Source organism: Pristiophorus japonicus, chromosome 3 (genome assembly GCF_044704955.1).
Source record: "Pristiophorus japonicus isolate sPriJap1 chromosome 3, sPriJap1.hap1, whole genome shotgun sequence".
Classification (NCBI taxonomy): Eukaryota; Metazoa; Chordata; class Chondrichthyes; family Pristiophoridae; genus Pristiophorus; species Pristiophorus japonicus.
The window spans coordinates 18671424-18698450 of NC_091979.1; the positions used below are offsets into that span (position 1 = coordinate 18671424).

A 27027-nucleotide genomic window follows, 5' to 3' on the forward strand; every position below is an offset into this window, starting at 1 on the left:
CTGTGTCATGAGAAGCCATATTGAGGGACTTTAGTTTTTTTTCTTGTTCTTGTGAGGCGGTCCCTCAAATCGAGGATGGCTTCCTTCCACGCCAAAACGGGATGAGTTCAATGAGTTCACAGGTCTTTCAATGAAGGATCTAATATTCCAGGTCCAGAACTGCATGTTGAGTGGGTGGAAGATACCTTTGTGTGGATTTAAAAAAAAAACGTGTGGTGGCCGTTGCACACCAGCCACCATATGGACTTGACAGAGCTCGGCCTTTAACCAATGGCAAGGGTTAACCAAGATGACTGGAGACCAGCTCTGCTGCACGGGCCTAGTGCGCACACATATCGCAGTGTGGGCTGGCCTGTGCTGCCCCTGGGCCCTCGCCTCTTCTGGGGTCTTTTTTTTTTTTTAAAAACTTCCCCCCGCCCCCTCGCAGCTTGCCAATTTTCTCCTCTCTCCCGAGACGCAGTCTCCTTCGTTGGGCTGAGGTTTCTCAGGCTACCGGCTGTTATGCTGCACCTCACCCAAGAGGCTAATGTGTAAGCCTTGACGGCATGTGTTGACTATTCAACCGTAAAGGGCGGGCAGGGGTCAGGTCCAATCCTGTCCTTGCCTCTACACACATGTAAGCTTGCAGGGAGACCCATTAGATAGCAATGAGAAGCGGCAGCCCTATTTGATTTCTCCTTCCCCTAACCTCCCCTCCCCAGTCCCTCTACCAACACCCTTGGCTGCAATCAGGAAACTCGGCACTAGACTGTGGGGAAAATGTGAGGTCATCCACCTTGGTAGGAAAAGATAAAAAAGCAAATTATTATTTAAATGGGGGGGGGGGGGGGGGGGGATTACAAAATGCTGCGGTACTGAGGGTCCTTGTGCATGAAACTCAAAAAGTTAATATGCAGGAACAGCAAGTAATCAGGAAGGCCAATGGAATGTTGACCTTTATTGCAAGGGGTATAGAATATAAAAGTAGGGAAGTCCTGCTACAACTGTACTCGGTATTGGTGAGGCCACACTTGGAGTACTGCGCACAGTTTTGGTCTCCTTATTTAAGGAGGGATATACTTGCATTGGAGGCTGTTCGGAGACGGTTCACAAGGTTGATTCCGGAGATGAAGGGGTTGTCTTATGAAGAAAGGTTGAGCAGGTTAGGCTTGTACTCAGTGTAATTTAGAAGAATGAGAGGTGATCTTATTTGAAAGGTATAAGATTCTGAGGGGGGCTTGACAGGGTAGATGCAGAGAGGATATTTCCCCTCGTGGGGGAATCTAGAACTAGGGGGCATAGTTTCAGAATAAGGGGTCGCCCAATTAAAACGGAGATGGAGGAGGAATTTCTTCTCTGAGGGTCGTGAATCTTTGGAATTCTCTGCCCCAGTGAGCTGTGGAGGCTGGGTCATTGAATATATTTAAGGTGGAGATAGACAGATTTTTGAACGATAAGAGAGTAAAGGATTATGGGGAGCGGGCGGGAAAGTGGAGCTGAGGCCAAGATCGGATCAGCCATGATCTTATTGAATGGCGGAGCAGCTCGAGGGGCCGAATGGCCTGCTCCTATTTCTTATGTAGATCAGTGACCGAGCCTGGGACCTTCTTGGTCTGGTCAGCGCAGATATTCACTGTATTAGCCCACCAAATAACAGGAGGCTTGGGAAGTAGACTGTTCCCACACACGGCACTGTGTTACTGATCTCGGCCGCACTGCCGGGTGAAGCAGCCAGCTCAGAGTGGCACCAGCATGGTTACTCGTGCGTTCTCACAAGCCAGAGTGACCCAGGACCCAAGGGGAGGAGCGGGGATAGAGGGAAGTTTACTCGTCATTATAAAAAAAGACTTGCATTTATACAGCGTCTTTCACAACCACCGAATGTCCCAAAACCGCTTTAACATAGAAAATAGCAGTAGTAGGCCATTCTACCCTTCGAGTCTGCAGCGCCATTCAATATGATCATGGCTGATCCTCTATCTCAACGCCATATTCCTGCTTTCTCCCCATACCCCTTGATGTCTTTTGTTTCTAGAAATGTATCTATTTTCCTCTTAAATATATTCAGTGATTTGGCTTCCACAGCCTTCTGTGGCAGAGAATTCCACAGGTTCACCACCCGTGGAGTGAAAGCATTTCTCCTCATCTCGGTCCTAAATTTCCGACCCCATATCCTGAGACTGTGACCCCTTGTTCTAGACTTCCCAGCCAGGGGAAACATTCTCCTTGCATCCAGTCTGTCCAACCCAGTCAGAATTTTATATGTTTCAATGAGATCCCCTCTCATTCTTCTCAACTCTAATGAATACAGGCCTAGTCGACCCAATCTCTCCTCATACGACTGTCCTGCCGTCCCAGGAATCAGTCTGGTGAACCTTCGCTGCACTCCCTGCATGCCAATGAAGTACTTTTTGAAGTGTAGTCATGGTTGTAACGATCAGATAATCTGTTTTTGTGATGTTGAACGAGGGATGAATATGGGGGAGAACTCCCCTGCTCTTCTTCAAAATAGTGCCGTGGGATTTTTAGGACCACCTGAGAGCAGACAGGGCCTCGGTTTAACGTCTCTTGCGAAAGACAGCACCTCTGACAGTGCAGCACTGCACTGGAGTGTCAGCCTAGATTTTTGTGCTCAAGTCTTTGGAGTGGGACTTGAACCCACAACCTTCTGACTCCGAGGCGAGAGAGTGCTACCCACCGAGACACGGCCAACACTTATAAAACACAGATGTCCAGCAAACTCACGGGTTTCAAAACTGCAAGTCACTCATTTTGGCGGGAAGGGGAACATAAGAATTAGGAGCAGTTGGCCGTACGGCTCCTCGAGCCTGCTCTGCCATTTAATAAGATCATGGCTGGTCCACTTCCCTGCCCGCTCCCCATAACCCCTTATCGGTGGAGCAAGAGGAATCTGGTTACATTTTGACTGCATGTTCTACAAGCACCAGCGCACTATTTGATGCGTAAAATTCTTTTGGGAGTAACGAAATGGTGATCTTTGCAACCAAGTGATGACCTATTAAAACCAAATGCTAATTATAAAACCTAGCGCAGTCCTTCCATGCTCCCTTTGTCCAGGTGCTTATTGCTCAGCAACTGAACTAAAATCACCTTATCCCAACCGCACAGCGAGTGCTGCAGAGCAGCCTGGTAACCATCAACTTCGTCACTTAAATGGCGCCGTGCCCTTCATTGCAAACCAGTCCCACCCACCTCTTACCCTCAACGACTATCTGTCCCACCTGTGACAGGGACTGTGGCTCTCGTATTGGACTGTTCAGCCACCTAAGGACTCATTTTGAGAGTGGAAGCAAGTCTTCCTCGATTCTGAGGGACTGCCGATGATGATGATATGAGGTACTGTTTCTTTCCCCTCCCCCCCCCCCTCCCCCAACAAAGAAAAATTTCAAAAAATGTTTTCGTTATAACGTCTGTGCGAGACTTTTATAATCTCTCTAACTGCTGCATTACAGGTAACAAAACTGAAACCTCCCCTGTTAAAAAAATACACATTGGGACGCCAACCTAGCTTCCTGGTATTCTCCAAGGCTCAACCTGCCTTGTAAATACAACGCACAATATAATCGATATTCATACAGCATGAGGCGCAATTTTTTAAAGTAAATTTACAGTTATGTGCAAGTCCTCAAAGATACAAGTGGTGTCTCCTTTTTCCATGTTTCCCAATGTCAGAGATCTCCGCACCGCTAACGTTTCAGAAATGTGTGACTTTTGGATCTCGCGTCCAATTCTTAGCCACTTTCATCAAACTGTCTATAGTTACAAAAGCCCTTCAATTGCCATAATAATAAAAAAAAAAATTAAGATTTCAGAATCTACAAATACTGCACTTATTGAGCCCTGTGTCTCGAAAGTAAGCGGTCAATAAAATGCAACTTGCCGCCGGTGTTTGGGTTACATTTTCCTTCATTTGCCGTCAAGTGAAAAAGATCCAGCACGAGGCTCTGCTCAATGCGTTTCAGCACATACTCTAGGCTGATGCTGTGGCACAACACTGAGGGAGTGCTGCCCTTCAGGTAAGGTGTCAATCAGAGCTCCTTGTCTGCTTGTCCTCGTTCGTTAAGGTGGACGTTAAAAATAGAAATCCCACGGCACAGCTCACATGTTCTTCTGTTGCCTTGGCCAACATTCGTCCTTCAACCAACAGCACCAAAAGAGAGATCCTTCCGCTTTGTCGCTCTTTGTGGGATCTGCTGCACACAAAACCACGGCCATTTTTGCCTGCGGAACGAGCCGTTAAAACTTCAAAGTGATTTGTTGTGGGTGAAGCGCTTTGAGACGTCGGATACGACAAGGCTCTTTATAAAATGGAAGTTTCTTTTTTATAAATCGAATTTATTGCTCATGTTCGCAGAGAGGAACGCAGCCCCCTAGGTTTACAATTTTATCTTGGGAGATACAGTGACCAACTGGCTCCCAAGCGCACCAGTTGGTGAATGGTGCAGGTTACGCACAGCAGCCAATTCTGGCCAGCAGCGTTTGTGGTTTGACTGTCGACCGCGTTGTGATTTTAACAGCCGTTTCGATGATCTGACTGCTGGATTTAAGATTACTTCAGTGTTCGTAACTGGGATCGGGGAGGAGGGCGGGAAAAAACAAGTTTAGTCCATCATAGCCGTAACTATCAATTCCAAAGGCTGCCGGAAGGGAGATCGGTTTCCCCTAACTGGGTAAGACCGGCATTGCGAGCTGGTTGAACGCCATCGCTGCTTCCACGGGGCATCTTCTCATCCTCAGGGAGCCGGGGAGACACAGGATGTCCATCAGCCGCTCGATGCTGTGAACCGAGGGAGGCGGGTTCCCGCTTGCCGGCCGGTCCTTTGTGCAGCCGCGGCACCCGAAAGGAGGGCGGGCGCCGCGCGAGCTGAAGGAGGTGTACAGTTCCGAGGGAGTGCGGCGGAAGGCGATCTTGACGGACGTTTGGTTCGACGCGCCACACCGGACCGCCAGCCCAGCGCCGCTCTGCAGCCTGCAGCAGTTTGAGCAGGGGATGGGCGGCGGGATCCCGGGCTGCTCCGGGACGTCCCGCGGGTCGGTGACGTAGGTGAGGGAGGTCAGCACCGTGCCCCAGAGGCACAGCGCCGTCATGGCCACGCCCGAGTTTCTCCGGCTGGTGTCGTTCTCCAGGAGGCAGCAGTGAAGGCCGGTGGGTGGGCCTCGGGACCGGGCCGGGTTCACGGCTGCCGGGTTGAACGGCGTCGAGGGAAAAGACTTGGCCTCCTGCGCGCATTCCACCGGGTCCGGGATCACCCCTCGGCTCAAAGCGGACTCCTCGGTCTGGGAGAGGACATGTATCTGGCCCTTGGAGCACATGGCCTGCCGGACGACAGCGGTACCAGCGATTATCCCTGCAACGCCGGTCAGGTACACGAGTCCCAGCATGCAGGTGATCTACGGTGAGAAAAGATACCAGAGATTTAAGAATCCGTCAAACCCGGCTACATTTTAAAATCAGTTAAATCTACACAGGTCTACTACAACACGTTAAATTCACTGTTGAAACATATTGGTGTCACCAGTGAAACATCAACTGGACTGGCTAACGCAGCACTGCGATACCGCCAGCACACTAACCAAGCCTGTCGATGTGCCAAAGAACGTAAGGAATAGGAGCAGGATTCAGCCATTTGGCCCCTCGAGCCTGCTCTGCCATTCAATAAGATCATGGCTGATCTGATCATGGCCTCAACTCCACTTCCCTGCCCGCTCCCCATAACCCTTTACTCCCTTATCATTCAAAAATCTGTCTATCTCCACCTTAAATATATTCAATGACCCAGTCTCCACAGCTCTCTGCGGTAGAGAATTCCACAGATTCACGACCCTCAGAGAAGAAATTCCTCCTTATCTCCATTTTAAATGGGCGACCTCTTATTCTGAAACTATGGCCCCTAGTTCTAGGTTCCCCCACGAGGGGAAACATCCTCTCTGCATCTACCCTGTCAAATCCCTTCATAATCTTATACATTTCAATAAGATCACCTTTCATTCTTCTAAACTCCAATGAGTACAGGCCCAACCTGCTCAACCTTTCTTCATAAGTCAAGCCCTTCATCTCAGAAATCAACTTAGTGAACCTTCTCTGAACTGCCTCCAATGCAAGTAAATCACTCCTTAAATACGGAGACCAAAACTGTACGCAGTACACCAGGTGAGGTCTCACCAGTACCATGTACAGTTGTAGCAAGACTTCCCTACTTGCTGCCTTTAGAAGCTGCACTTACCCACCGATATAAGCAATGGCAGTACACAAAGCAAAGTCAGTGATGAAGAAACAAAGGGCCCAAGTTTCCACATGATTTGCGCCTGATTTTTAGGAGCAACTGGTGGAGAACGGACTATCTTAGAAATCGCAATTCTCCACATTTTTTTTTCTGCAGTTCTAGAAAGGTAGAACAGTTCTACTTTGGAACAGAATTTTTTCTTCAAAAGGGGGCGTGTCCGGCCACTGATGCCTGATTTCAAAGTTTCCACAGTGAAAACGTACTCCAAACTAAGTTAGAATGGAGCAAGTGAAGATCTTTGTAGAACTGAAAAAACCTCTTCTACACATTAAAAAATCAGGCGCAGGTTACAAATTAGGCGTCCAGAACGAGGTGGGGGGGGGAGGGAAGTCATTAAATTCTACAATAAATCCTTATTTATACTTCTACAAATATTATACAAATAAATCCAACCTGAATAAACATTTATAAGCAAAGAAAAGATTAAATAAACCATCTTCCAACCTGTGTGAAAGTGCTTCAGGCACGGAGAATGCTGCAGTCAGCCTGAGGCGCCCGTTTTTCCCGCGGGGGGGGGGGGAGGGGGCGGGAGGAACCGCCCGTTCTTCCCGCGGGGAGTGGGGGGGGGGGGAGGGAGGAGGCGCCCGTTCTTCCCGCGGGGGGGGGGAGGGAAGGGAAGGAGACAGTGAGAAGGCTGCAAGTGCTGATGGCAATGTGCTTTTATTAAAAAAATGTTCAAAAATTAAACAGCTACGAAGAACTACAAAAATGGCCGAGTGCCAATGTTTTTTTCACACTGCGCGTGCGCGAACGCTCCAACGCGCACGCGCAGCGTTGCCAGCAGGAAAAAAAACTAATTTAAATAGTACCCGCCCCCTCCCACTTACAAAATCGGCGCGAGTGTAGGCTCCGCCCCCCTGGGCGCCGCGCCAGGCAGACATGGAGCTGCAGGGCGCTCCAGAATCGCGAGTTTTTTTTTAGGCGCCGTTTTAGGCGCGAAAAACGGGCGCCCAGCTCGGAGGGGCACCCGTTTTTTATCGTGTGGAAACTTGGGCCCAAGGTCCCAGACTAATTATCCAAAGCACCCCTGCTGCCCACATTCCCATACCAGAAAGGTTATCGCTGATAGCCAGAGTGTTTCCACAACTGAAAAATCATGTGCATGAGGAGCGCGCGAGTACATTGGGCCTAAACTCTCCGGACTTTAGAAGAATGAGAGGTGTTCTCATTTAAACATACAAGATTCTGAGGGGGATTGACAGGGTAGATGCTGAGAGGATGTTCCCCCTGACCGGAGTGTCTAGAACCAGGGGGTGCAGTCTCAGAATAAGGGGTAGGCCATTTAAGACCGAGATAAAGATGAATTTCTTCACACACAAGGGTTGTGAATCTTTACAGGGCTGGGGATGGTGATTCGTTGAGTATATTCAAGGCTGAGATAGATAGATTTTTGGACTCTAGGGGAATCAAGGGGTTAGGAGATCGGGCAGGAAAGTGGAGTTGAGGTCGATGATCAGCCATGATCTTATTGAATGGCGGAGCAGGTTCGAGGGGCCGAATGGCCTACTCCTGCTCCTAATTCTTATGTTCCAATATGGTGGTGGCGGTGGTGGGGGAAGGGGGGGAAATTGGTTACATTTTCTCTTCCCACAACTAACCACGAGTCATGCTGCTACCTTCGGATGACGGGAAAAGCTTATTGTCTAGTTTGGCTATCCATTCGATGGCCTCCCGAGATGCCAAGTGGAGAAAAGAGGTGCCCCCTGCAACAGGTCTCAGTGGGCAGGTGTGATGTGTTGCATTGTCTGGGAGTCATGGCCAGTTTGCAGCTCGGGTCGTCCCTCATCGTCCACTTGTGGGGCAGGTGGCCGCATCATCCATGCCCTGTGTGGACTGGGTTGAGCGCTGCCCATTGTCTTCAAGGGTAGTCGAAGCCAGAGACTTCTGCTGCTGGGTCAGTGATGAGGCGTTGGTTCTTTATGTTGCGTCTCACGATTCCCTCCATCTGAATAGTGGGCTGATACTAGCTGCATGTGACTTTATACTGGAAGACGTAGCAAAAAGTACCTGATGATGGCAGTGGGAAAAGGTTGGCACCTAACCTCTAGACTGGACTACTCCAACGCACTCTGGCTGGCCATCTACGTTCTACCCTACGGAAACTTAGGGTTATTCCTAACTCGTACCAAGTCCTGCTCACCCATCACCCCTGGGCTCGCTGACCGACATTGGCTCCTGGTTACGCTACGCCTCGATTTCAAAATTCAAATCGCTCCATGACCTCACCCCTCTCTATCTCTGTAGTCCTCCTCCCCCTAAGATAGCTGCGCTCCTCTAATTCCGGCCTCTTAAGCATCCCTGATTTTATTGCTCAACCATTGTTGGCCATGCCTTCAGCTACCTAAGCCCTAGGCTCTCGAATTCCTTCCCCAAATCTCTCCGCCTCTCTTTCGTCCTTTAAGATGCTCCTTAAAACCTTCCTCTTTGACCCCTGCCCTAATTTCTCCTCATGTGGCTCGGTGTCAAATTTTTAAAATAATACTCCTGTGAAGTGGCTTGGGATATTTTACTATGTTAAGGGCGCTATATCAATACAAGTTGTTGTCTCTTTGAGAGTACTAATTGGTTGTTGAGAAATACGGGAGACATCTGGGAATGACGGTTTGTCCCAGTGGAGTCTTTACTGGAGGACGGCACACAACTGGCTCATAACTTAACTTGGTTAGCTCAAGCGATAGGTCTGACCCAATGTAACCTGGAGCAGAGAGAAGTACATTAACTAATGCTTCTGTCAAAACCGTGGGACTTCTGAATATTCCGTTTAAAAGGTACAGTTTATTTTGCAGGAACGCTGACAACCTTGAACTAGTAATACTGGCAAACATAGGGATGCCCCAGAAATTGTCTGAAAAGTAGCCGAGATTAAACCTTGCATTGGGGCGACCAAACGCAGATTGGGTGACCACTTCACGTTCAGTCCGCACGTCACTTTAATTCTCCGCTCCACTCCCACTCTGACCTCTGCCAACTACACTGTTCCAATGAAGCTCAACGTAAGCTCAAGGAGCAGCACCTCATCTTTCAATTAGGCACTTTACAGCCTTCCAGGCTCAACATTGCGGTCAATGATTTCACATCATAACCTTGGTCTTCATTTTTTCACATGGTAACGTTTGATGATTCTGCCATCCCCATTTACACCTCCTCGAGACTCATCTTTTGGTTTTTTACTTGTCCCATTACCATCTCCTTCTGCCTCGCACCATCATCCCTTTGATCATTTAATCTCTCCTGCCTGCCACCCCGTCACAGACCTTCCCTTTTGTTCTTCGTGGCCACCCTCCCGCCCCCCCACACAACCGGCCAGCCCCCTCCCTCTGCACCCCCGTTCCTTGCCACTGCACGTGCTTAAAACCTGTTGCATCTCTAACTTTTTTCAGTTCTGATGAAGGGTCACCGACCTGAATCGTCAACTCTGTTTCTCTCTCCACGGATGCTGCCTGACCTCCTGAGTATTTCCACCATTTTCTGCTTTTATTTAAGATTAAACCTTGCCGTTTAATATTGGGCAAAAATGGCGACCAGCTATTTCAAAAGCAGATCGCTACCCAGATTGGTGAATTGATGACAATCATCTCTAACGTGGCTACCTGTGGCTGTTCACTTATTGGCGTGGAGGGCCACGAGTACAGATTTGAATCAGATCTGGAGGTCCCTATCCAGACTCCCATGCCGATCGGTGATGTGGTAGCGATGGTGTCGGACTAGCACGCTGGAGGTCATGAGTTTGAATCCCACTGTGGCAACTTGTGTATCTTGTCAGCTGTGGCTCAGTGGGGAGCACACTTGCCTCTGAGTCAGAAAGTTGTGGGTTCAAGTCCCACTCCAGGGACTTGAGCACATAAATCTAGGCTGACACTCCAGTGCAGTGCTGAGGGAATGCTGCACTGTTGCAGGTGCCGTCTTTCAGATGAGACGTTAAACCGAGCCCCCGTCTGCCCTCTCAGCTGGACGCAAAAGATCCTACGGCACTATTTCGAAGAAGAGCAGGGAAGTTATCCCCGGTGTCCTGGGCCAATATTTATCCCTCAGTCAATATAACAAAAAATCCCAGAGTAGCCGGTCATTATCACATTGCTGTTTGTGGAAGCTTGCTGTGCGCAAGTTGGCTGCCACGTTTCCCACATTACAACAGCGGCTACACTTCAAAAGTGCTTCATTGGCTGTAAAGCGCTTTGAGACGGTCGGTGGTCGTGAAAGGCGCTATATAAATCTAAGTCTTTCTTTCTTTCCATGTTGAATAAATCTGGCAATTTCTGGGATGATGTCCAGAAAAATGACTGTGAAAGCCACCAGACTGTGGTAATGTGTGCATGCCAATCCTACCTAGTCAGACCTAGTTGTGACTCCAATAAATGCTGCTGTACCAGCATCTTCCACTTCCCAGGAATGAGCAAAAATGAATTATAAAATGATGGCCAAAGTGCATCCTTTGGCTTCATAAGACATCTGCAGTTGTTCCAGGGTTGTCCTCGCTCCAATGACTTACATCTTGTTAGATGTCATACTGGGAATCGACTCTACATTCTGCTGCTGCTAAATGCAAACCGAACATATATATCTTGTTGATCTGCAGCTTCATAGAATCTTAGAAATTTACAGCAGGGAAGGAGGCCATTTGGCCCATCGTAACGGTACCGGCCAACCAAGAGCTACCCAGCCTAATCCCACTTTCCAGCTTTTGGTCCGTAGCCCTATAGGTTACCCCACTTCAAGTGCACATCCAAGTACTTTTTCAATGTGGTGAGGGTTTCTGCCTCTACCACCCTTTCAGGCAGTGAGTTCCAGACCCCCACCACCCTCTGGGTGAAGAAATTTCCCTTCAAATCCCCATTAACCTCCGACCGATTACTTTAAATCTATGCTCCCTGGTTGTTGACCCCTCTGCTAAAGGAAATAGGTCCTTCCTATCCACTCCATCTAAGCCCCTCATAATTGTTTACACTTCAATAAGGTCTCCCGTCTGTTCCAAAGAAAACAACCCCAGCCTATCCAATCTTTCGTCATAGCTAAAATTCTCCAGTCCAGGCAACATCCTTGTAAATCTCCTCTGGACCCTCTTTAGTGCAATCGCATTTTCCCCATAATGTGGTGACCAGAACTGTACGCAGTACTCTAGCTGTGGCCTAACTAGTGTTTTTATGCTGTTCAAGCATAACCTCCCTGCTCTTGCATTCTATGCCTCGGCTAATAAAGGCAAGTATTCCGTATGCCTTCTTAACCACTTTATCTACCTGGCCTGCTACCTTCAGGGATCTGTGGACATGCACTCTGAGGTCCCTTTGTGTATGTACACTTCTCAGTGTCCCACCATTTAATGTACATTCCGGTGCCTTGTTAGCCCTCCCCAAATGCATTACCACACACTTCTCTGGATTGAATTACATTTGCCCATCTGACCAGTTCATTGATAAGTTTCCTGCAGTCTGCAGCTTTCTTTTTCATTAACAACCACACGGCCAATTTTTGTATCATCTGCAAACTTCTTAATCATATCCCCTACATTCCTTTCCTTTTATGAAGGATCAAGCTATTAATATGGGTGTGACTGCACACTACCTTGACAACATGCTGGTAGAGTTCGGTAAACGCTTGCTGCCACAGCGCCTGCTCCAGTAACACACACAGGTCTGTGTATGTGAACCAGCCGCGTTTCAGTCCCTGCGACTCAGCGACCCTGCAAACAATGGAGGCACAAGATTAAAACCAGAGCAGCTTGGTAGAGTGTGTTTAGCCTCTGTGACTCCCTGCCAAAGGAACGGGGTCGGAAAAGCTGCTCAACGTTCTGTGATATGCAGCCAGAGCTGCTCAAGTGATGTGCAGCAAGAATGCACACCAGAGTACACCACTGCAATTACAATGCAGGTGTGGACCTCTATAGTCCGGTATTCTCTTGTCCGGAAACATGCGTGGATCGGCATCGGTTTCCCGGCACTTCCTGGCTCTCTGATAGGTACGCAACTGCCGCGCTGTGTGCGTGCATGGCGTCCAGGTTTCCCGCGCTTCAGTGAGATGGCCGGGCAAAAAAAGGAAAGGGCAGGTGGCTGACTGAGGCTCCGAAGCTGGGCCTGAGGGAGAGGAGGGTTATTAAAAAAAAAGAGCACCAAACCAGCACGTTAATTAACAAATGTGGCTGGGAGATTTCTACATGGAGAGAGCGAGCGAGGCCCGAGTTTCGCAGCCCGAGCCGGAATCAGAGAGTGGCAGAGGTGTTCAGGAGCCCTAGGCTTGGCGTGACCTCCTGTGGTTTGGAAAACTCTCTATTCTGGCACTAGTCAGGTCCCGACGGTGCCGGGCCAGAGAGGTCCAAATCTGTAGTTAATGACAAAACACATCTTCTCAATTATGTTTCAGCTGTGGCTCAGTGGCTAGAATCCTTGCCTCTGAGTCAGAAGGCTGTGGGTTGAAGCTCAACTCCAGAGAATTGAGTGCAAAAATACCGTCGTGACACTCCCAGGGAGCCCTTCACTGTCGGAGCTGCCGTCTTTCGGATGAGACATTTAAACCGAGGCCCCATCAGCCCTCTCAGGTGGACGTAAAAGATCCCATGGCGCTATTTCTAACACGAGCAGAGGAGTCAGACGGGCCACATCGTCCACAGACTTCCAAAGCAAGCGCTCTACTTGGAACTCCTACACGGCAAGCGAGCCCCAGGTGGGCAGAGGAAACGTTTCAAGGAGCTGAGGGTGGATTCACTCTGGAGCATCCACGATGCTGAGCATGACGTGAGTATCGCGTGTAGTGAGTTGGTCTTACCGCAGGGAAAGGGTCCCCAGCCAGCTAGGGAATGGAAGACCAGCAGGAAGAGTAGTGCAAGGAAGGTAGTGCAGGGGTCCCCTGTGGTCATCCCCCTGCAAAACACTGCTTTGAGTACTGTTGAGGGGGATGACTCATCAGGGGAGGGCAGCAGCAGCCAAGTTCATGGCACCGTGGCTGGCTCTGCTGCACAGGAGGGCAAGAAAAAGAGTGGGACAGCAATAGTGATAGGGGATTCAATGGTGAGGGGAATAGATAGGCTTTTCTGCGGCCGCGACCGAGACTCCAGGATGGTATGTTGCCTCCCTGGTGCAAGGGTCAAGGATGTCTCGGAGCGGGTGCAGGACATTCTGAAATGGGAGGGAGAACAGCCAGTTGTCGTGGTGCACATTGGTACCAACGACATAGGTAAAAAAAGGGATAAGGTCCTACGAAATGAATTTAAGGAGCTAGGAGCTAAATTAAAAAGTAGGACCTCAAAAGTAGTAATCTCGGGATTGCTACCAGTGCCACGTGATAGTCAGAGTAGGAATCGCAGGATAGCGCAGATGAATACGTGGCTTGAGCAGTGGTGCAGCAGGGAGGGATTCAAATTCCTGGGGCATTGGGACCGGTTCTGGGGGAGGTGGGACCAGTACAAACCGGACGGTCTGCACCTGGGCAGGACCGGAACCAATGTCCTAGGGGGAGTGTTTGCTAGTGCTGTTGGGGAGGATTTAAACTAATATGGCAGGGGGATGGGAACCAATGCAGGGAGACAGAGGGAAACAAAAAGGAGGCAAAAGCAAAAGACAGAAAGGAGATGAGGAAAAGTGGAGGGCGGAGAAACCCAAGGCAAAGAACAAAAAGGGCCACTGTACAGCAAAATTCTAAAAGGACAAAGGGTGTTTAAAAAAAACAAGCCTGAAGGCTTTGTGTCTTAATGCAAGGAGTATCCGCAATAAGGTGGATGAATTAATTGTGCAAATAGATGTTAATAAATATGATGTGATTGGGATTACGGAGACATGGCTCCAGGATGATCAGGGCTGGGAACTCAACATTCAGGGGTATTCAACATTCAGGAAGGATAGAATAAAAGGAAAAGGAGGTGGGGTAGCATTGTTGGTTAAAGAGGAGATTAATGCAATAGTTAGGAAAGACATTAGCTTGGATGATGTGGAATCTATATGGGTAGAGCTGCAGAACACCAAAGGGCAAAAAACGTTAGTAGGAGTTGTATACAGACCTCCAAACAGTAATAGGGATGTTGGAGAGGGCATCAAACAGGAAATTAGGGGTGCATGCAATAAAGGTGTAGCAGTTATAATGGGTGACTTTAATATGCACATAGATTGGGCTAGCCAATCTGGAAGCAATACGGTGGAGGAGGATTTCCTGGAGTGCATAAGGGATGGTTTTCTAGACCAATATGTTGAGGAACCAACTAGGGGGGAGGCCATCTTAGACTGGGTGTTGTGTAATGAGAGGGGATTAATTAGCAATCTCATTGTGCGAGGCCCCTTGGGGAAGAGTGACCATAATATGGTGGAATTCTGCATTAGGATGGAGAATGAAACAGTAAATTCAGAGACCATGGTCCAGAACTTAAAGAAGGGTAACTTTGAAGGTATGAGGCGTGAATTGGCTAGGATAGATTGGCGAATGATACTTAGGGGGTTGACTGTGGATGGGCAATGGCAGACATTTAGAGACCGCATGGATGAATAACAACAATTGTACATTCCTGTCTGGCGTAAAAATAAAAAAGGGAAGGTGGCTCAACCGTGGCTATCTAGGGAAATCAGGGATAGTATTAAAGCCAAGGAAGTGGCATACAAATTGGCCAGAAATAGCAGAGAACCTGGGGACTGGGAGAAATTTAGAACTCAGCAAAGGAGGACAAAGGGTTTGATTAGGGCAGGGAAAATGGAGTACGAGAAGAAGCTTGCAGGGAACATTAAGGTGGATTGCAAAAGTTTCTATAGGTATGTAAAGAGAAAAAGGTTAGTAAAGACAAATGTAGGTCCCCTGCAGTCAGAATCAGGGGAAGTCATAACGGGGAACAAAGAAATGGCAGACCAATTGAACAAGTACTTTGGTTCGGTATTCACTAAAGAGGATACAAACAACCTTCCGGATATAAAAGGGGTCAGAGGGTCTAGTAAGGAGGGGGAACTGAAGGAAATCTTTATTAGTCGGGAAATTGTGTTGGGGAAATTGATGGGATTGAAGGCCGATAAATCCCCAGGGCCTGATCGACTGCATCCCAGAGTACTTAAGGAGGTGGCCTTGGAAATAGCGGATGCATTGACAGTCATTTTCCAACATTCCATTAACTCTGGATCAGTTCCTATGGAGTGGAGGGTAGCCAATGTAACCCCACTTTTTAAAAAAGGAGGGAGAGAGAAAACAGGGAATTATAGACCGGTCAGCCTGACCTCAGTAGTGGGTAAAATGATGGAATCAATTATTAAGAATGTCATAGCAGTGCATCTGGAAAATGGTGACATGATAGGTCCAAGTCAGCATGGATTTGTGAAAGGGAAATCATGCTTGACAAATCTTCTGGAATTTTTTGAGGATGTTTCCAGTAAAGTGGACAAAGGAGAACCAGTTGATGTGGTGTATTTGGACTTTCAGAAGGCTTTCGACAAGGTCCCACACAAGAGATTAATGTGCAAAGTTAAAGCACATGGGATTGGGGGTAGTGTGCTGACGTGGATTGAGAACTGGTTGTCAGACAGGAAGCAAAGAGTAGGAGTAAACGGGTACTTTTCAGAATGGCAGGCAGTGACTAGTGGGGTGCCGCAAGGTTCTGTGCTGGGGCCCCAGCTGTTTACATTGTACATTAATGATTTAGACGAGGGGATTAAATGCAGTATCTCCAAATTTGCGGATGACACTAAGTTGGGTGGCAGTGTGAGCTGCGAGGAGGATGCTATTAGGCTGCAGAGTGACTTGGATAGGTTAGGTGAGTGGGCAAATGCATGGCAGTTGAAGTATAATGTGGATAAATGTGAGGTTATCCACTTTGGTGGTAAAAACAGAGAGACAGACTATTATCTGAATGGTGACAGATTAGGAAAAGGGAAGGTGCAACGAGACCTGGGTGTCATGGTACATCAGTCATTGAAGGTTAGCATGCAGGTACAGCAGGCGGTTAAGAAAGCAAATGGCATGTTGGCCTTCATAGCGAGTGGATTTGAATACAGGGGCAGGGAGGTGTTGCTACAGATGTACAGGGCCTTGGTGAGGCCACACCTGGAGTATTGTGTACAGTTTTGGTCTCCTAACTTGAAGAAGGACATTCTTGCTATTGAGGGAGTGCAGCGAAGATTCACCAGACTGATTCCCGGGATGGCGGGACTGACCTATCAAGAAAGACTGGATCAACTGGGCTTGTATTCACTGGAGTTCAGAAGAATGAGAGGGGACCTCATAGAAACGTTTAAAATTCTGACAGGTTTAGACAGGTTAGATGCAGGAAGAATGTTCCCAATGCTGGGGAAGTCCAGAACCAGGGGACACAGTCTGAGGATAAGGGGTAAGCCATTTAGGACCGAGATGAGGAGAAACTTCTTCACCCAGAGAGTGGTGAACGTGTGGAATTCTCTACCACAGAAAGTAGTTGAGGCCAATTCACTAAATATATTCAAAAGGGAGTTAGATGAAGTCCTTACTACTCGGGGGATCAAGGGTTATGGCGAGAAAGCAGGAAGGGGGTACTGAAGTTTCATGTTCAGCCATGAACTCATTGAATGGCGGTGCAGGCTAGAAGGGCTGAATGGCCTGCTCCTGCACCTATTTTCTATGTTTCTATGTTTCTAAGGACACCCTCAAAAAGCCTCCTTGATAAAGTGCAACATTCCCACCGGCACCTGGGAGTCCCTGGCCAAAGTGGAGGAAGAGCATCCGGAGGGTGCTGAGCACCTCAAGTCTCGTCGCCAAGAGCGTGCAGAAAACAAGCGCAGGCAGCGGAAGAAGCGTGTGGCAAACCAGACTCCCCACCCACCCTTTCCTCCAACCACTGTCTGTCCCACCTGTGACAGAGACTGTAATTCCTGTATTGGACTGTAGAGTCACTTGAGAACTCACTTTTAGAGTGGAAGCAAGTCTTCCTCGATTTCGAGGGACTGCCTATGATAAGCCTCGGTGTCCTCACCAATACTTATCCCTTAATCAACATCACTAAAAAAAAAAAAGATTATCTGGTCATTATGACATTGCTGTTTATAGGAGCTAGCTGTGCGCAAATTGGCTGCCACGTTTCCTACATTACAATAGTGACTACACTTCAAAAGTACTTCAGTGGCTGTAAAGTTCTTTGGGACAGCTGGAAGCTGGATAATGTCGAATGTCTAATGGATATTGGTCGTCAGGTTTGGCTGTGGGAGACGGGCATATGTTGTTGTGTGAGCTTTACTTCCTCGGTTATTGAATGGTGGTAGATGCTTCTCAAGTGAATATACACGTGAACTACATTTACCTGCATTGTGTGAGTGTAAGTAAGGTGTTTTCTTCCAATAATTAGTGCATGCGGCTAAAAGACTGTCACCATAGCCACAACTAGGACTGGCCAGCAATTTGTACGGGACAATACTGATGTACAACACCCGAGACCTGAGTATCTGTACATACCAGAAGTCTTGTCGTGACAACACAGTACTTTTTGTTTCATGTCTGGCTGACTGCGCATCTTATATTACCACTATCGATTACAGCTCTGGAACACACCAATCTGTAACCATAGCAAGTGTTTCTCACCGACGCCCAGCACTGGAAACACCTACCTTCCCTCCAATCGACTCAAAAGCTCAAAGAACTCCTGGGTATTAACATACAAGTTCCAATCCTGAAATGTCAAAAACAGAGAGAAAGATTGGGTATAAATTGCCACACTGTATACATCGAACCAATAAACTTCCTTTTCAATCCTTAGCCTACTAGACAACCAGAAGGTCAAATGCAGTAATCTTAAAATAGTTCATTGAGTTTGACTTTTTTTTCAATCATTCAAACAGCCATAAGTGAAAGGTGGTTTGGGGGGCGGGCTACATGATTAAAACTGTTTCTAGTGGCTGAAGGGACGATAACAAGAGGACACAGATTTAAGGTGATTGGCAAAAGAATCAGCAGCGACATGAGGAAAAACATTTTTACGCAATGAGTGGTTAGGATTTGGAATGCTCTGCCTGATAGGGTGGTGGATACAGATTTAATAGTAGCCTTCAAAAGTGAATTGGATAAATACTTGGAGAAATAATTGTAGGGATATGGGGAAAGAGCGGGGCAGTGGGACTGACTGGATTGTTCTTCGAAAGAGCCGGCGCACTCGATGGACCAAGCCGCCTCCTTCTGTTCTATTACACGATTCTATATCGTGTTCAAAGTACTCGTCCATTTTCAAGTAAAAATAGACCAGAGATTTTTCTCTTGAATTTTTTTTTGTCAAAACAGCTTTCTAACTTTCCTGGAGACCCTGGATTTGGATCTCCCGCTATGCTAGGCGACTGTGGTGACACGTCTCACTGGGTAGGGCATGTTCCTTTCTAGTTTCACCGTAAACAATGGCCCCCCCCGCAATTTCAAACAGGCCGAAGACCGTGTGAAATCTCGCTACTGATTGGGGTTCCATACGAACAATGACGGACAGGTAAAGACCATCTGGTCCATCAAGCCTGTCCCACACAATTGCGATACCTTGTGTATCACGACATATGCACTCCACCCCACCCGAACCATGTGATCTCCTGGGAGAGCCCAAAAAAACCCAGATAAAACCTGAGACTTGAGAGAGGTTCTGAGGCTGAAGAGCTCAGAAGCAAGGGTTCACTTTTTTTGAAAAGGTAGTGTAAGGGACACAGCTCCTTAGCCCTTACAGTGCTCGTCCTTGGAATCTATCGGTCAGAGGCAACCTGAGAACAGGCTGTTTGGATAAGAGTTGCCTCTTATGAGGGCGGGAAGGGATGCAATGCTTCCAGCTATGTAGTGTGTTCAGTTCCGGGCACCACACTTTGGGAAGGATGTCAAGACCTTGGACAAAGTGCAGAAGAGATTTACTAGAATGGTACCAGGGATCAGGATCTTCAGTTATGTAGAGAGACTGGAAAAGCTGGGGTTGTTCTCCTTAAGAGCAGTGAAGGTTGATGAGATTTAATTGAGGTGTTCAAAATCATGTCTGGTTTTGATAGAGTAAATAAGGAGAAACTGTTTCCAGTGGTAGAAGGGTCAGTAAGCAGAGATTTAAGGAAATTGGCAAAAGAACCAAGAACATAAATAGGAGCAAGAGTGGGCCATTCTGCCCCTCGAGCCTGCTCCACCATTCAATAAGATCATGGCTGATCTGATCTTGGCCTCCACTCCACTTCCCTGCCCGCTCCCCAAAACCCTTGACTCCTTTATCATTCAAAAATCTGTCTATCTCTGCCTTAAATACATTCAATGACCCAGCCTCCACAGCTCTCTGGGGCCGAGAATTCCAAAGATTCATGACCCCCAGAGAAGAAATTTCTCTTCATTTCCGTTTTAAATCGGCGACTCCTTATTCTGAAACTATGCCCCCTAGTTCTAGATTCCTCCCACGAGGGGCAACATCCTCTCTGCATCTACCCCGTCAAGCCCCCCTCAGAATCTTATATGTTTCAATAAGATCACCTCTCATTTTTCTAAACTCCAATATTAGAGTACAGGCCCAATCTGCTCAACCATTCATAAGACAACCCCTTCATCTCAGGAATCAACCTCGTGAACCTTCTCTGAACTGCCTCCAATGCAAGTATATCCCTCCTTAAATAAGGAGACCAAAAATGCACGCTGTACTGCAGGTGTGGTCTCACCAATGTCCTTACAGTTGTAGTAGGACTTCCCTACTTTTATACTGCAACCCCCCTTGCAATAAAGGCCAACATTCCATTTGCCTTCCGAATTACTTGCTATACCTGCATGTTTCATGTACAAGGACCCCCAGATTCCTCTATACCTCAGCATTTTGCAATCTCTCCCCATTTAAACAATAATTAGCTTTTTTATTTTTCCTACCAAAGTGGATAACCTCACATTATCCCACATTATACTCCATCTGCCAAATTTTTGCCCACTCACTGAGTCTATCTATATCCCATTGCAGATTATTTGTGTCCTTCACACAACTTGCTTTCCCACCTATCTTTGTATCAGCAGCAAATCTGGCCAGATTACACTCGGTCCCTTCATCCAAGTCATTAATATAGACTGTAAATAATTGAGGCCCCAGTATTGATCCCCGAGGCAGCCCACTAGTTACTGTTTGCCAATCGGAAAATGACCCATTTATCCCGACTCTGCTTTCTGTTAGATAGCTAATCCTCTATCCATACTAATATATTACCCTCAACCCAGTGTGCTGTTATCTTGTGCAGTAACCTTTTATGTGGCACCTTATTGAATGCTTTATGGAAATCCAAATACACGACATCTACTGGTTCCCCTGTTCATTACATCCTCAAAGAACTCCAGCAAATTTGTGAAACATGATTTCCCTTTCATAAAACCATGCTGACTCTGCTCGACTGTTTTATGATATTCTAAATGTCCCACTACTACTTCCTTAATAATGGACTCCAGCATTGTCCCAATGACAGATGTTAGGCTAACTGGTCTACAGTTTCCTACTTTCTGTCTCACTTCTTTCTTAAACAGGGGCGTTACATTTACGATTTTGCAATCCGCTGGGACCTTTCCAGACTCCAGGGAATGTTGGTAGATTGCAACCAATGCAGACACTATCTCTGCAGCCAGTTCTTTCAAGACCCTAGGATGCAGGCCATCAGGTCCACCTTTATTCCCATTAGTTTGCCTAGTACTTTTTCTCTATTGATAGTGATTGTTTTAAGTTCCCCCCTCGCAATAGTCCCCGGATTGTCAATTATTGGGATGCTTTTAGTGTCGTCTTCCGACACAAAATATTTGTTCAAAGTCTCTGCCATTTCCCTGTTCCCCATTATTAATTCCCCAGTCTCATCCTCTAAGGGACCAACGTTTACTTCAGCTACTCTTCCTTTTTATATACCTGTAGAAACTCTTACTGTCTGTTTTTATATTTCTTGCTAGCTTACACACACAAACTATCTTCTCTTGCTTTATTATTGTTTAGTTGTCCTTTGCTGGTTTCTAAAAATTTCCCAATCCTCTGGCCTTCCACTATCCTTCGCAACACTGTATGCCTTTGTTGTTAATTTGATACAACCCGTTACATCCTTAGTTAGCCACGGATGGCTCATCCTTCCCTTAAGAGTCTTTCTTTCTGGAATATATCTTTGCTGAGAGTTATGCTGGAGAAGTTGGGATTGTTTGCCTTAGAACAGAGAAGGTTAAGAGGAGATTTCATAAAGGTGTCCAAAATCATGAATGGTTTTGATGAGAGTAAAAAAAGGAGAAACTGTTTCCAGTGGTAGAAGGGTCAGTAACCAGAGGATTCACTCTATGATTCGTTGTGATTACAAGCAGAAATCGTACAGATGGTTTGCTGGTCCAGGTTCCCATCAGGATTAAAATGGCTTTCAGAACGAATGCTAAAAGGTGTATTTCAGAAGAGTTTGCTGCTGGCACAGAGACTTGTGGAGCAAGCAGGGCTGGGACACCCAGGACTACAGTGCCATCTCTGACCGGTACTACCACAGGAGAAGCTCCACACCATTACACTGTATATAACTGTGTTAAGTCAGGCCTCTCATGAATTGCTCAGGACGAGTTGGCTACGCTGCTATGTGACATTAATCAAGTGTGTTAGACAAAGTGTTACAAGTGAGCGTGATGTTTAGCGGAAGTGCGAATTATGCGCATCTTTTAATATTCTTTTACATGTTTCCATAAGTGATTCTGCAATTTTCTGCGGTAGTGTACAGCATTTCTTGATGGGGGAAAAAAAACACCTTTGCCAAGCCCGAATAACCCTATCGACCGGACGGCCCAGATAACTTACGATTGCTCGCAGAAAGTTCATCTCCAGAGTGTTGACCACTTGGACGTCCAGCTTTCCTGCAGCTCCCCACTCGTCATTAAATACCTCCTCCTCTTCTCCCTCATCGTACAAATACTTACTGGCAACCATCTGCGGCAAAGCCAAACAAGCATGAAAACACTAACAGGGCACAGTCACAGTACTGGGATCGCCAGCGAAAAATAATCTTACCTCATTAAATGGTTTCGCAACTTTCGAAGTAATAAGTTGCAGAAATTTATAACTAAGCCCTGGCCAGCCTTCAAGCATTGAATAGCAAAGACTTAACTTGCAATTGTACAGTGTCTTATCTTAAGTCTTGGAAACATCTTTGCGCTCTTCACATACAATTAATTGCTTTGAAGTGCAGTAACTGTGTTCAAAATTATGAAGGCTTTTAATAGAGCAGATAAGGAGAAACCATTTTCACTGGCAGGAGGGTGGGTCACCAGAGGACACAGATTTAAGAACATAATAATTAGGAGTCGGAGGCCATTTGGCTCTGTCATTCAATAAAATCATATCTGATCTTCCATCTTAACTCCACTTTCTTGCCCGCTCCCCTTGATTCCTCGAGTCCAAAAATCTATCTATCTAAGCCTTGAATATACTCAACAACTAAGCATCCACAGCCCTCTGGGGCAGAGATTTCCAAAGATTCACAACCCTCTGAGTGAAGAAATTCCTCTTCATCTCAGTCTTAAAAGGTCGGCCTTTTTAACGGGGTTACCGAAAGACTGTGACCCCCTAGTTCTCGATTCTCCAGCCAGGGGAAACAATCTCTCAGCATTTATCCCCTCAATCCCCTTCAGAATCTTGTATGTTTCAATGTGATCACCTTCTTTTAAACTCCAGGGGGGGATTGGCCTGGGGGTTCTGGTGCATGAAATGCAAAAGGTTAGCATGCAAGTACAGCAAGTGATCAGGAATACCAATGGAATTTTGGCCTTTATTGCAAAGGGGATGGAGTATAAAAGCAGAGAAGTCTTGCTACAGTTACACAGGGTACTGGTGAGGCCACACCTGGAATACTGCATACAGTTTTGGTTTTCATATTTAAGAAAGGATATACTTGCTTTGGAGGCAGTTCAGAGAAGGTTCACTAGGTTGATTCCGGAGATCAGGGGGTTGACTTATGAGGAAAGGTAGAGTAGGTTGTGCCTCTACTTATTGAAATTCACAAGAATGAGAGGTGATCTTATCGAAAGCTATAAGATTATAACGGGGCTTGACCAGGTGCATGCAGAGAGAATGTTTCCACCGATAGGGGAGACTAGAACTAGGGGGCATAATCTTAGAATAAGGGGCCACCCATTTAAAACTGAGATGAGGAGGAATTTCTTCTCTCTGAGGGTTGTAAATCTGTGGAATTCGCTGCCTCAGAGAGCTGTGGAAGCTGGGTCATTGAATATATCTAAGGCGAAGCTAGACAGATTTTTGAGGGATGAGAGCGAAGGATTATGGAGAGCGGGCAGGGAAGTGGACCCGAGTCCATGATCAGATCAGCCATGATCGTATTAAATGGTGGAGCAGGCTCGATAAGCCAATGGCCTAACTCTTGCTCCTATTTCTTATGTTAGGCCCGATCAATGTAATCCTCTCCTCATAAGAACATAAAAAATAGAATTAGACCATTTGGCCCCTTGAGCCTGCTCCGCCATTCAATAAGATCATGGCTGATCTGATCATGAACTCAGTTTCACTTCCCTGCCCGCTCCCCATAGCCCTTTACTCCCTTATCGCTCAACAATCTGTTTAGCTCTGCCTTAGATATATTCAATGACCCAGCCTCCATAGCTCTCTGGGGCAGAGAATTCCACAGATTTACAACCTCGGAAGAAATTCCTCTTCATCGGTTTTAAATGGGTGGCCCCTTATTTTGAGACTATGTCCCCTAGTTTTAGTTTCCCTTATGAGTGGAAATATCCTCTCTGCATCCACTTTGTCGAGCACCCTCATCATCTTATATGTTTCGATATCACCTCTTATTCTTCTGAATTCCAATGTGTATAGGCCCAACCTACCTTCATAAGTCAACCCCCTCATCTCCGGAATCAACCTAATGAACCTTCTTTGAACAGCCTCCAACGCAAGTATATCCTTCCTTAAATACGGAGACCAAAACTGTTAGCAGTACTCTAGGTGTGGCCTCACCAATACCCTGTATAGTTGTAGCAGGACTTCTCTGCTTTTATACTCTATACCCCTTGCTATAAAGGCCAACATTCCATTGGCCTTTCTGATTACTTGCTGTACCCGCATACTAACTTTTTGTGTTTCATGCACAAGGACCCCCAGGTCCCTCTATATTGCAACATTTGGCAATTTTTCCCTATTTAAATTGTAATTTGCTTTTCTATTTTTTCTGCCAAAGTGGATAACCTCAGATTTTCCTATATTATACTCCATCTGCCAGATTTTTGCCCACTCACAGATGTTTTGTGTCCTCCTCACAATTTGCTTTCCCACCCATCTTTGAATCATCAGCAAACTTGGCTACATTACACTGGGTCCCTTCATCCAAGTCGTTGATATAGATTGTAAATAGTTGAGGACCCAGCACCGATCCTTGCGGCACCCCACTAGTCACTGTTTGCCAACCGGAAAATGACACATTTATCCCGACTCTCTGTTTTCTGTTAGTTAGCCAATCCTCTATCCATGCTAATATATTACCCCCAATCCCCGTGAACTTTTATCTTGTGCAGTAACCTTTTATGTTGCACCTTATCAAATGCTTTCTGGAAATCCAAATACACCACATCCACTGGTTCCCCTTTATCTACCCTGCTTGTTACATCGTCATAGGACTCCAGCAAATTTGTCAAACTTGATTTCCCTTTCATAAAACCATGCTGACTCTGCTTGATTGAATTATGCTTTTCCAAATGTCCTGCTATTGCTTCCATAATAATGGACTCCAGCATTTTCCCAAAGACAGATGTTAGGCTAACTGGTCTGTCGTTTCCTGCTTTTTGTCTGCCTGCTTTTTTTAAATAGGGGCGTTAAATTTGCGGTTTTCCAAACAGCTGGGACTGCCCCAGAATCCAGGGAATTTTGGTAGATTACAACCAAGGCATCCACGAGCTCTGCTGTCACTTCTTTTAAGACCCTAGGATATAAGCCATCAGGTCCAGGGAACTTGTCCACATGTCGTCACATTATTTTACCTGGTATTACTTTAATAGTGATAGTGATTGTATTAAGTTCCTCCCTCCCTATAGCTCTTTGATTATTCACTATTGGGATGTTTTTAATGTCTTCTACCGTGAAGACCAATACAAAATATTTGTTCAACGTCTCTGCCATTTCCCTGTTCTCCATTATTAATTCCCCAGTCTCATCCTCCAGGGGACCAACATTTACTTAAGCCACTCTTTTCCTTTCTATGGACCTGTAGAAACTCTTATTATCTGTTTTTATATTTCATGCTAGTTTACTTTCAAAATCTATCTTCCCCCTCAATCATTTTTTACTTGTTCTCTGCTGGCTTTTTAAAATTTCCGAATCCTTTGGCCTCCCACTCGTCTTGGCCACATTGTACACTCTTAGGGCCCAAGTTTCCACACGATAAAAAACAGGCGCCCCTCCGAGCTGGGCGCCCGTTTTTCATGCCTAAAAAAAAAAATCGCGATTCTGGAGCGTTCTGCAGCTCCTTCTCTGCCTGGCGCGGCGCCCAGGGGGGCGGAGCCGACACTCGCGCCGATTTTGTAAGTGGGAGGGGGCGGGTACTATTTAAATTAGTTTTTTTCCTGCCGGCAACGCTGCGCGTGCGCGTTGGAGCGGTCGCGCATGCTCAGTGTGAAAAATACATTGGCACTCGGCCATTTTTGTAGTTCTTTGTAGCTGTTTGATTTTTGAAATTTTTTTTAATAAAAGCACATTGCCATCAGCACATCAGCACTTGCAGCCTTCTCACTGTCTCCTCCCCTCCCCCCCCCCCCGCGGGAAGAACGCGCGCCCCCCCCCCCCCGCCGCGGGAAAGAACGGGCGCCTGCTCTCTCCTCCCTCTCCCTCTCCCTCCCCCTCTCTCCCCCTCCCCCTCCCTCCCCACCCCTCACCCACCCCCACGGGAAGAATGGGCGCCTCAGGCTGACTGCAGAATTCTCCGTGCCTGAAGCACTTTCACACAGGTAGGAAGATGGTTTATTTAATCTTTTCTTTGCTTATAAATGTTTATTCAGGTTGGATTTATTTGTATAATATTTGTAGAAGTATAAATAAGGATTTATTGTAAAATTTAATGAGTTCCCTTTCCCCCCCCCACCTCGTTCTGGACGCCTAATTTGTAACCTGCGCCTGATTTTTTAATGTGTAGAACAGGTTTTTTCAGTTCTACAAAAATCTTCACTTGCTCCATTCTACTTTAGTTTGGAGTACGTTTTCACTGTGGAAACTTTGAAATCAGGCGTCAGTGGCCGGACACACCCCCTTTTGAAGAAAAAATTCTGTTCCAAAGTAGAACTGTTCTACCTGACTAGAACTGCAGAATAAAAAATGTGGAGAATTGCGATTTCTAAGATAGTCCGTTCTCCACCAGTTGCTCCTAAAAATCAGGCGCAAATCATGTGGAAACTTGGGCCCTTAGTCTTTCCTTCTGTTGAGATATATTTTTGTTGCGAGTTATGAAATATCCCCTTAAATGTTTGCCACTGCTCTTCAACCATCCCATACTTTAATCTATTTTTCCAGTCCACTTTAGCCAACTCTGCCTTCATACCTTTGTAGTCCCTTTTATTTAAGCTTAGGACACTGGTTTGAGAACCAACTTTCTCTCCCTCCAACTGAATTTCGTGCACATTGACACTTAAATCTCTCTGAACACCAACATTTAATAGTTTCTCACCATTTAAAACGTATTGTTTTCCTATTCTTCCTGCCATAATGAATAACCTCACATTTCCCCATGTAATACTCCATCTGCCACCTTATTGCCCACCTATCTATATCGCTTTGCAGGCTCTGTGTGTCCTCCTCGGATCTTACTTCTCCATCTAGCTTTGTATCGTCAGCAAACGAGACACATTG

At 46.6% G+C, this 27027-nt stretch overlaps 1 protein-coding gene across 1 annotated transcript in view; it reads right to left on the reverse strand.

Annotated features, from left to right (window-relative positions):
- Positions 1-201: 201 nt before the first annotated feature.
- The window catches only part of cnppd1 (cyclin Pas1/PHO80 domain containing 1), a 74110-nt gene continuing 47284 nt past the window's right edge, over positions 202-27027 (reverse strand). The window contains exons 5-8 of the mRNA XM_070875238.1: positions 21982-22110; positions 17813-17874; positions 11844-11961; positions 202-5391 (exon numbers count right to left, since the gene is read on the reverse strand). Of these exons, the coding sequence (XP_070731339.1) occupies positions 4663-5391; positions 11844-11961; positions 17813-17874; positions 21982-22110 (1038 nt within the window). The 3' untranslated portion in view covers positions 202-4662. The remainder of the gene's footprint in view (positions 5392-11843; positions 11962-17812; positions 17875-21981; positions 22111-27027) is intronic.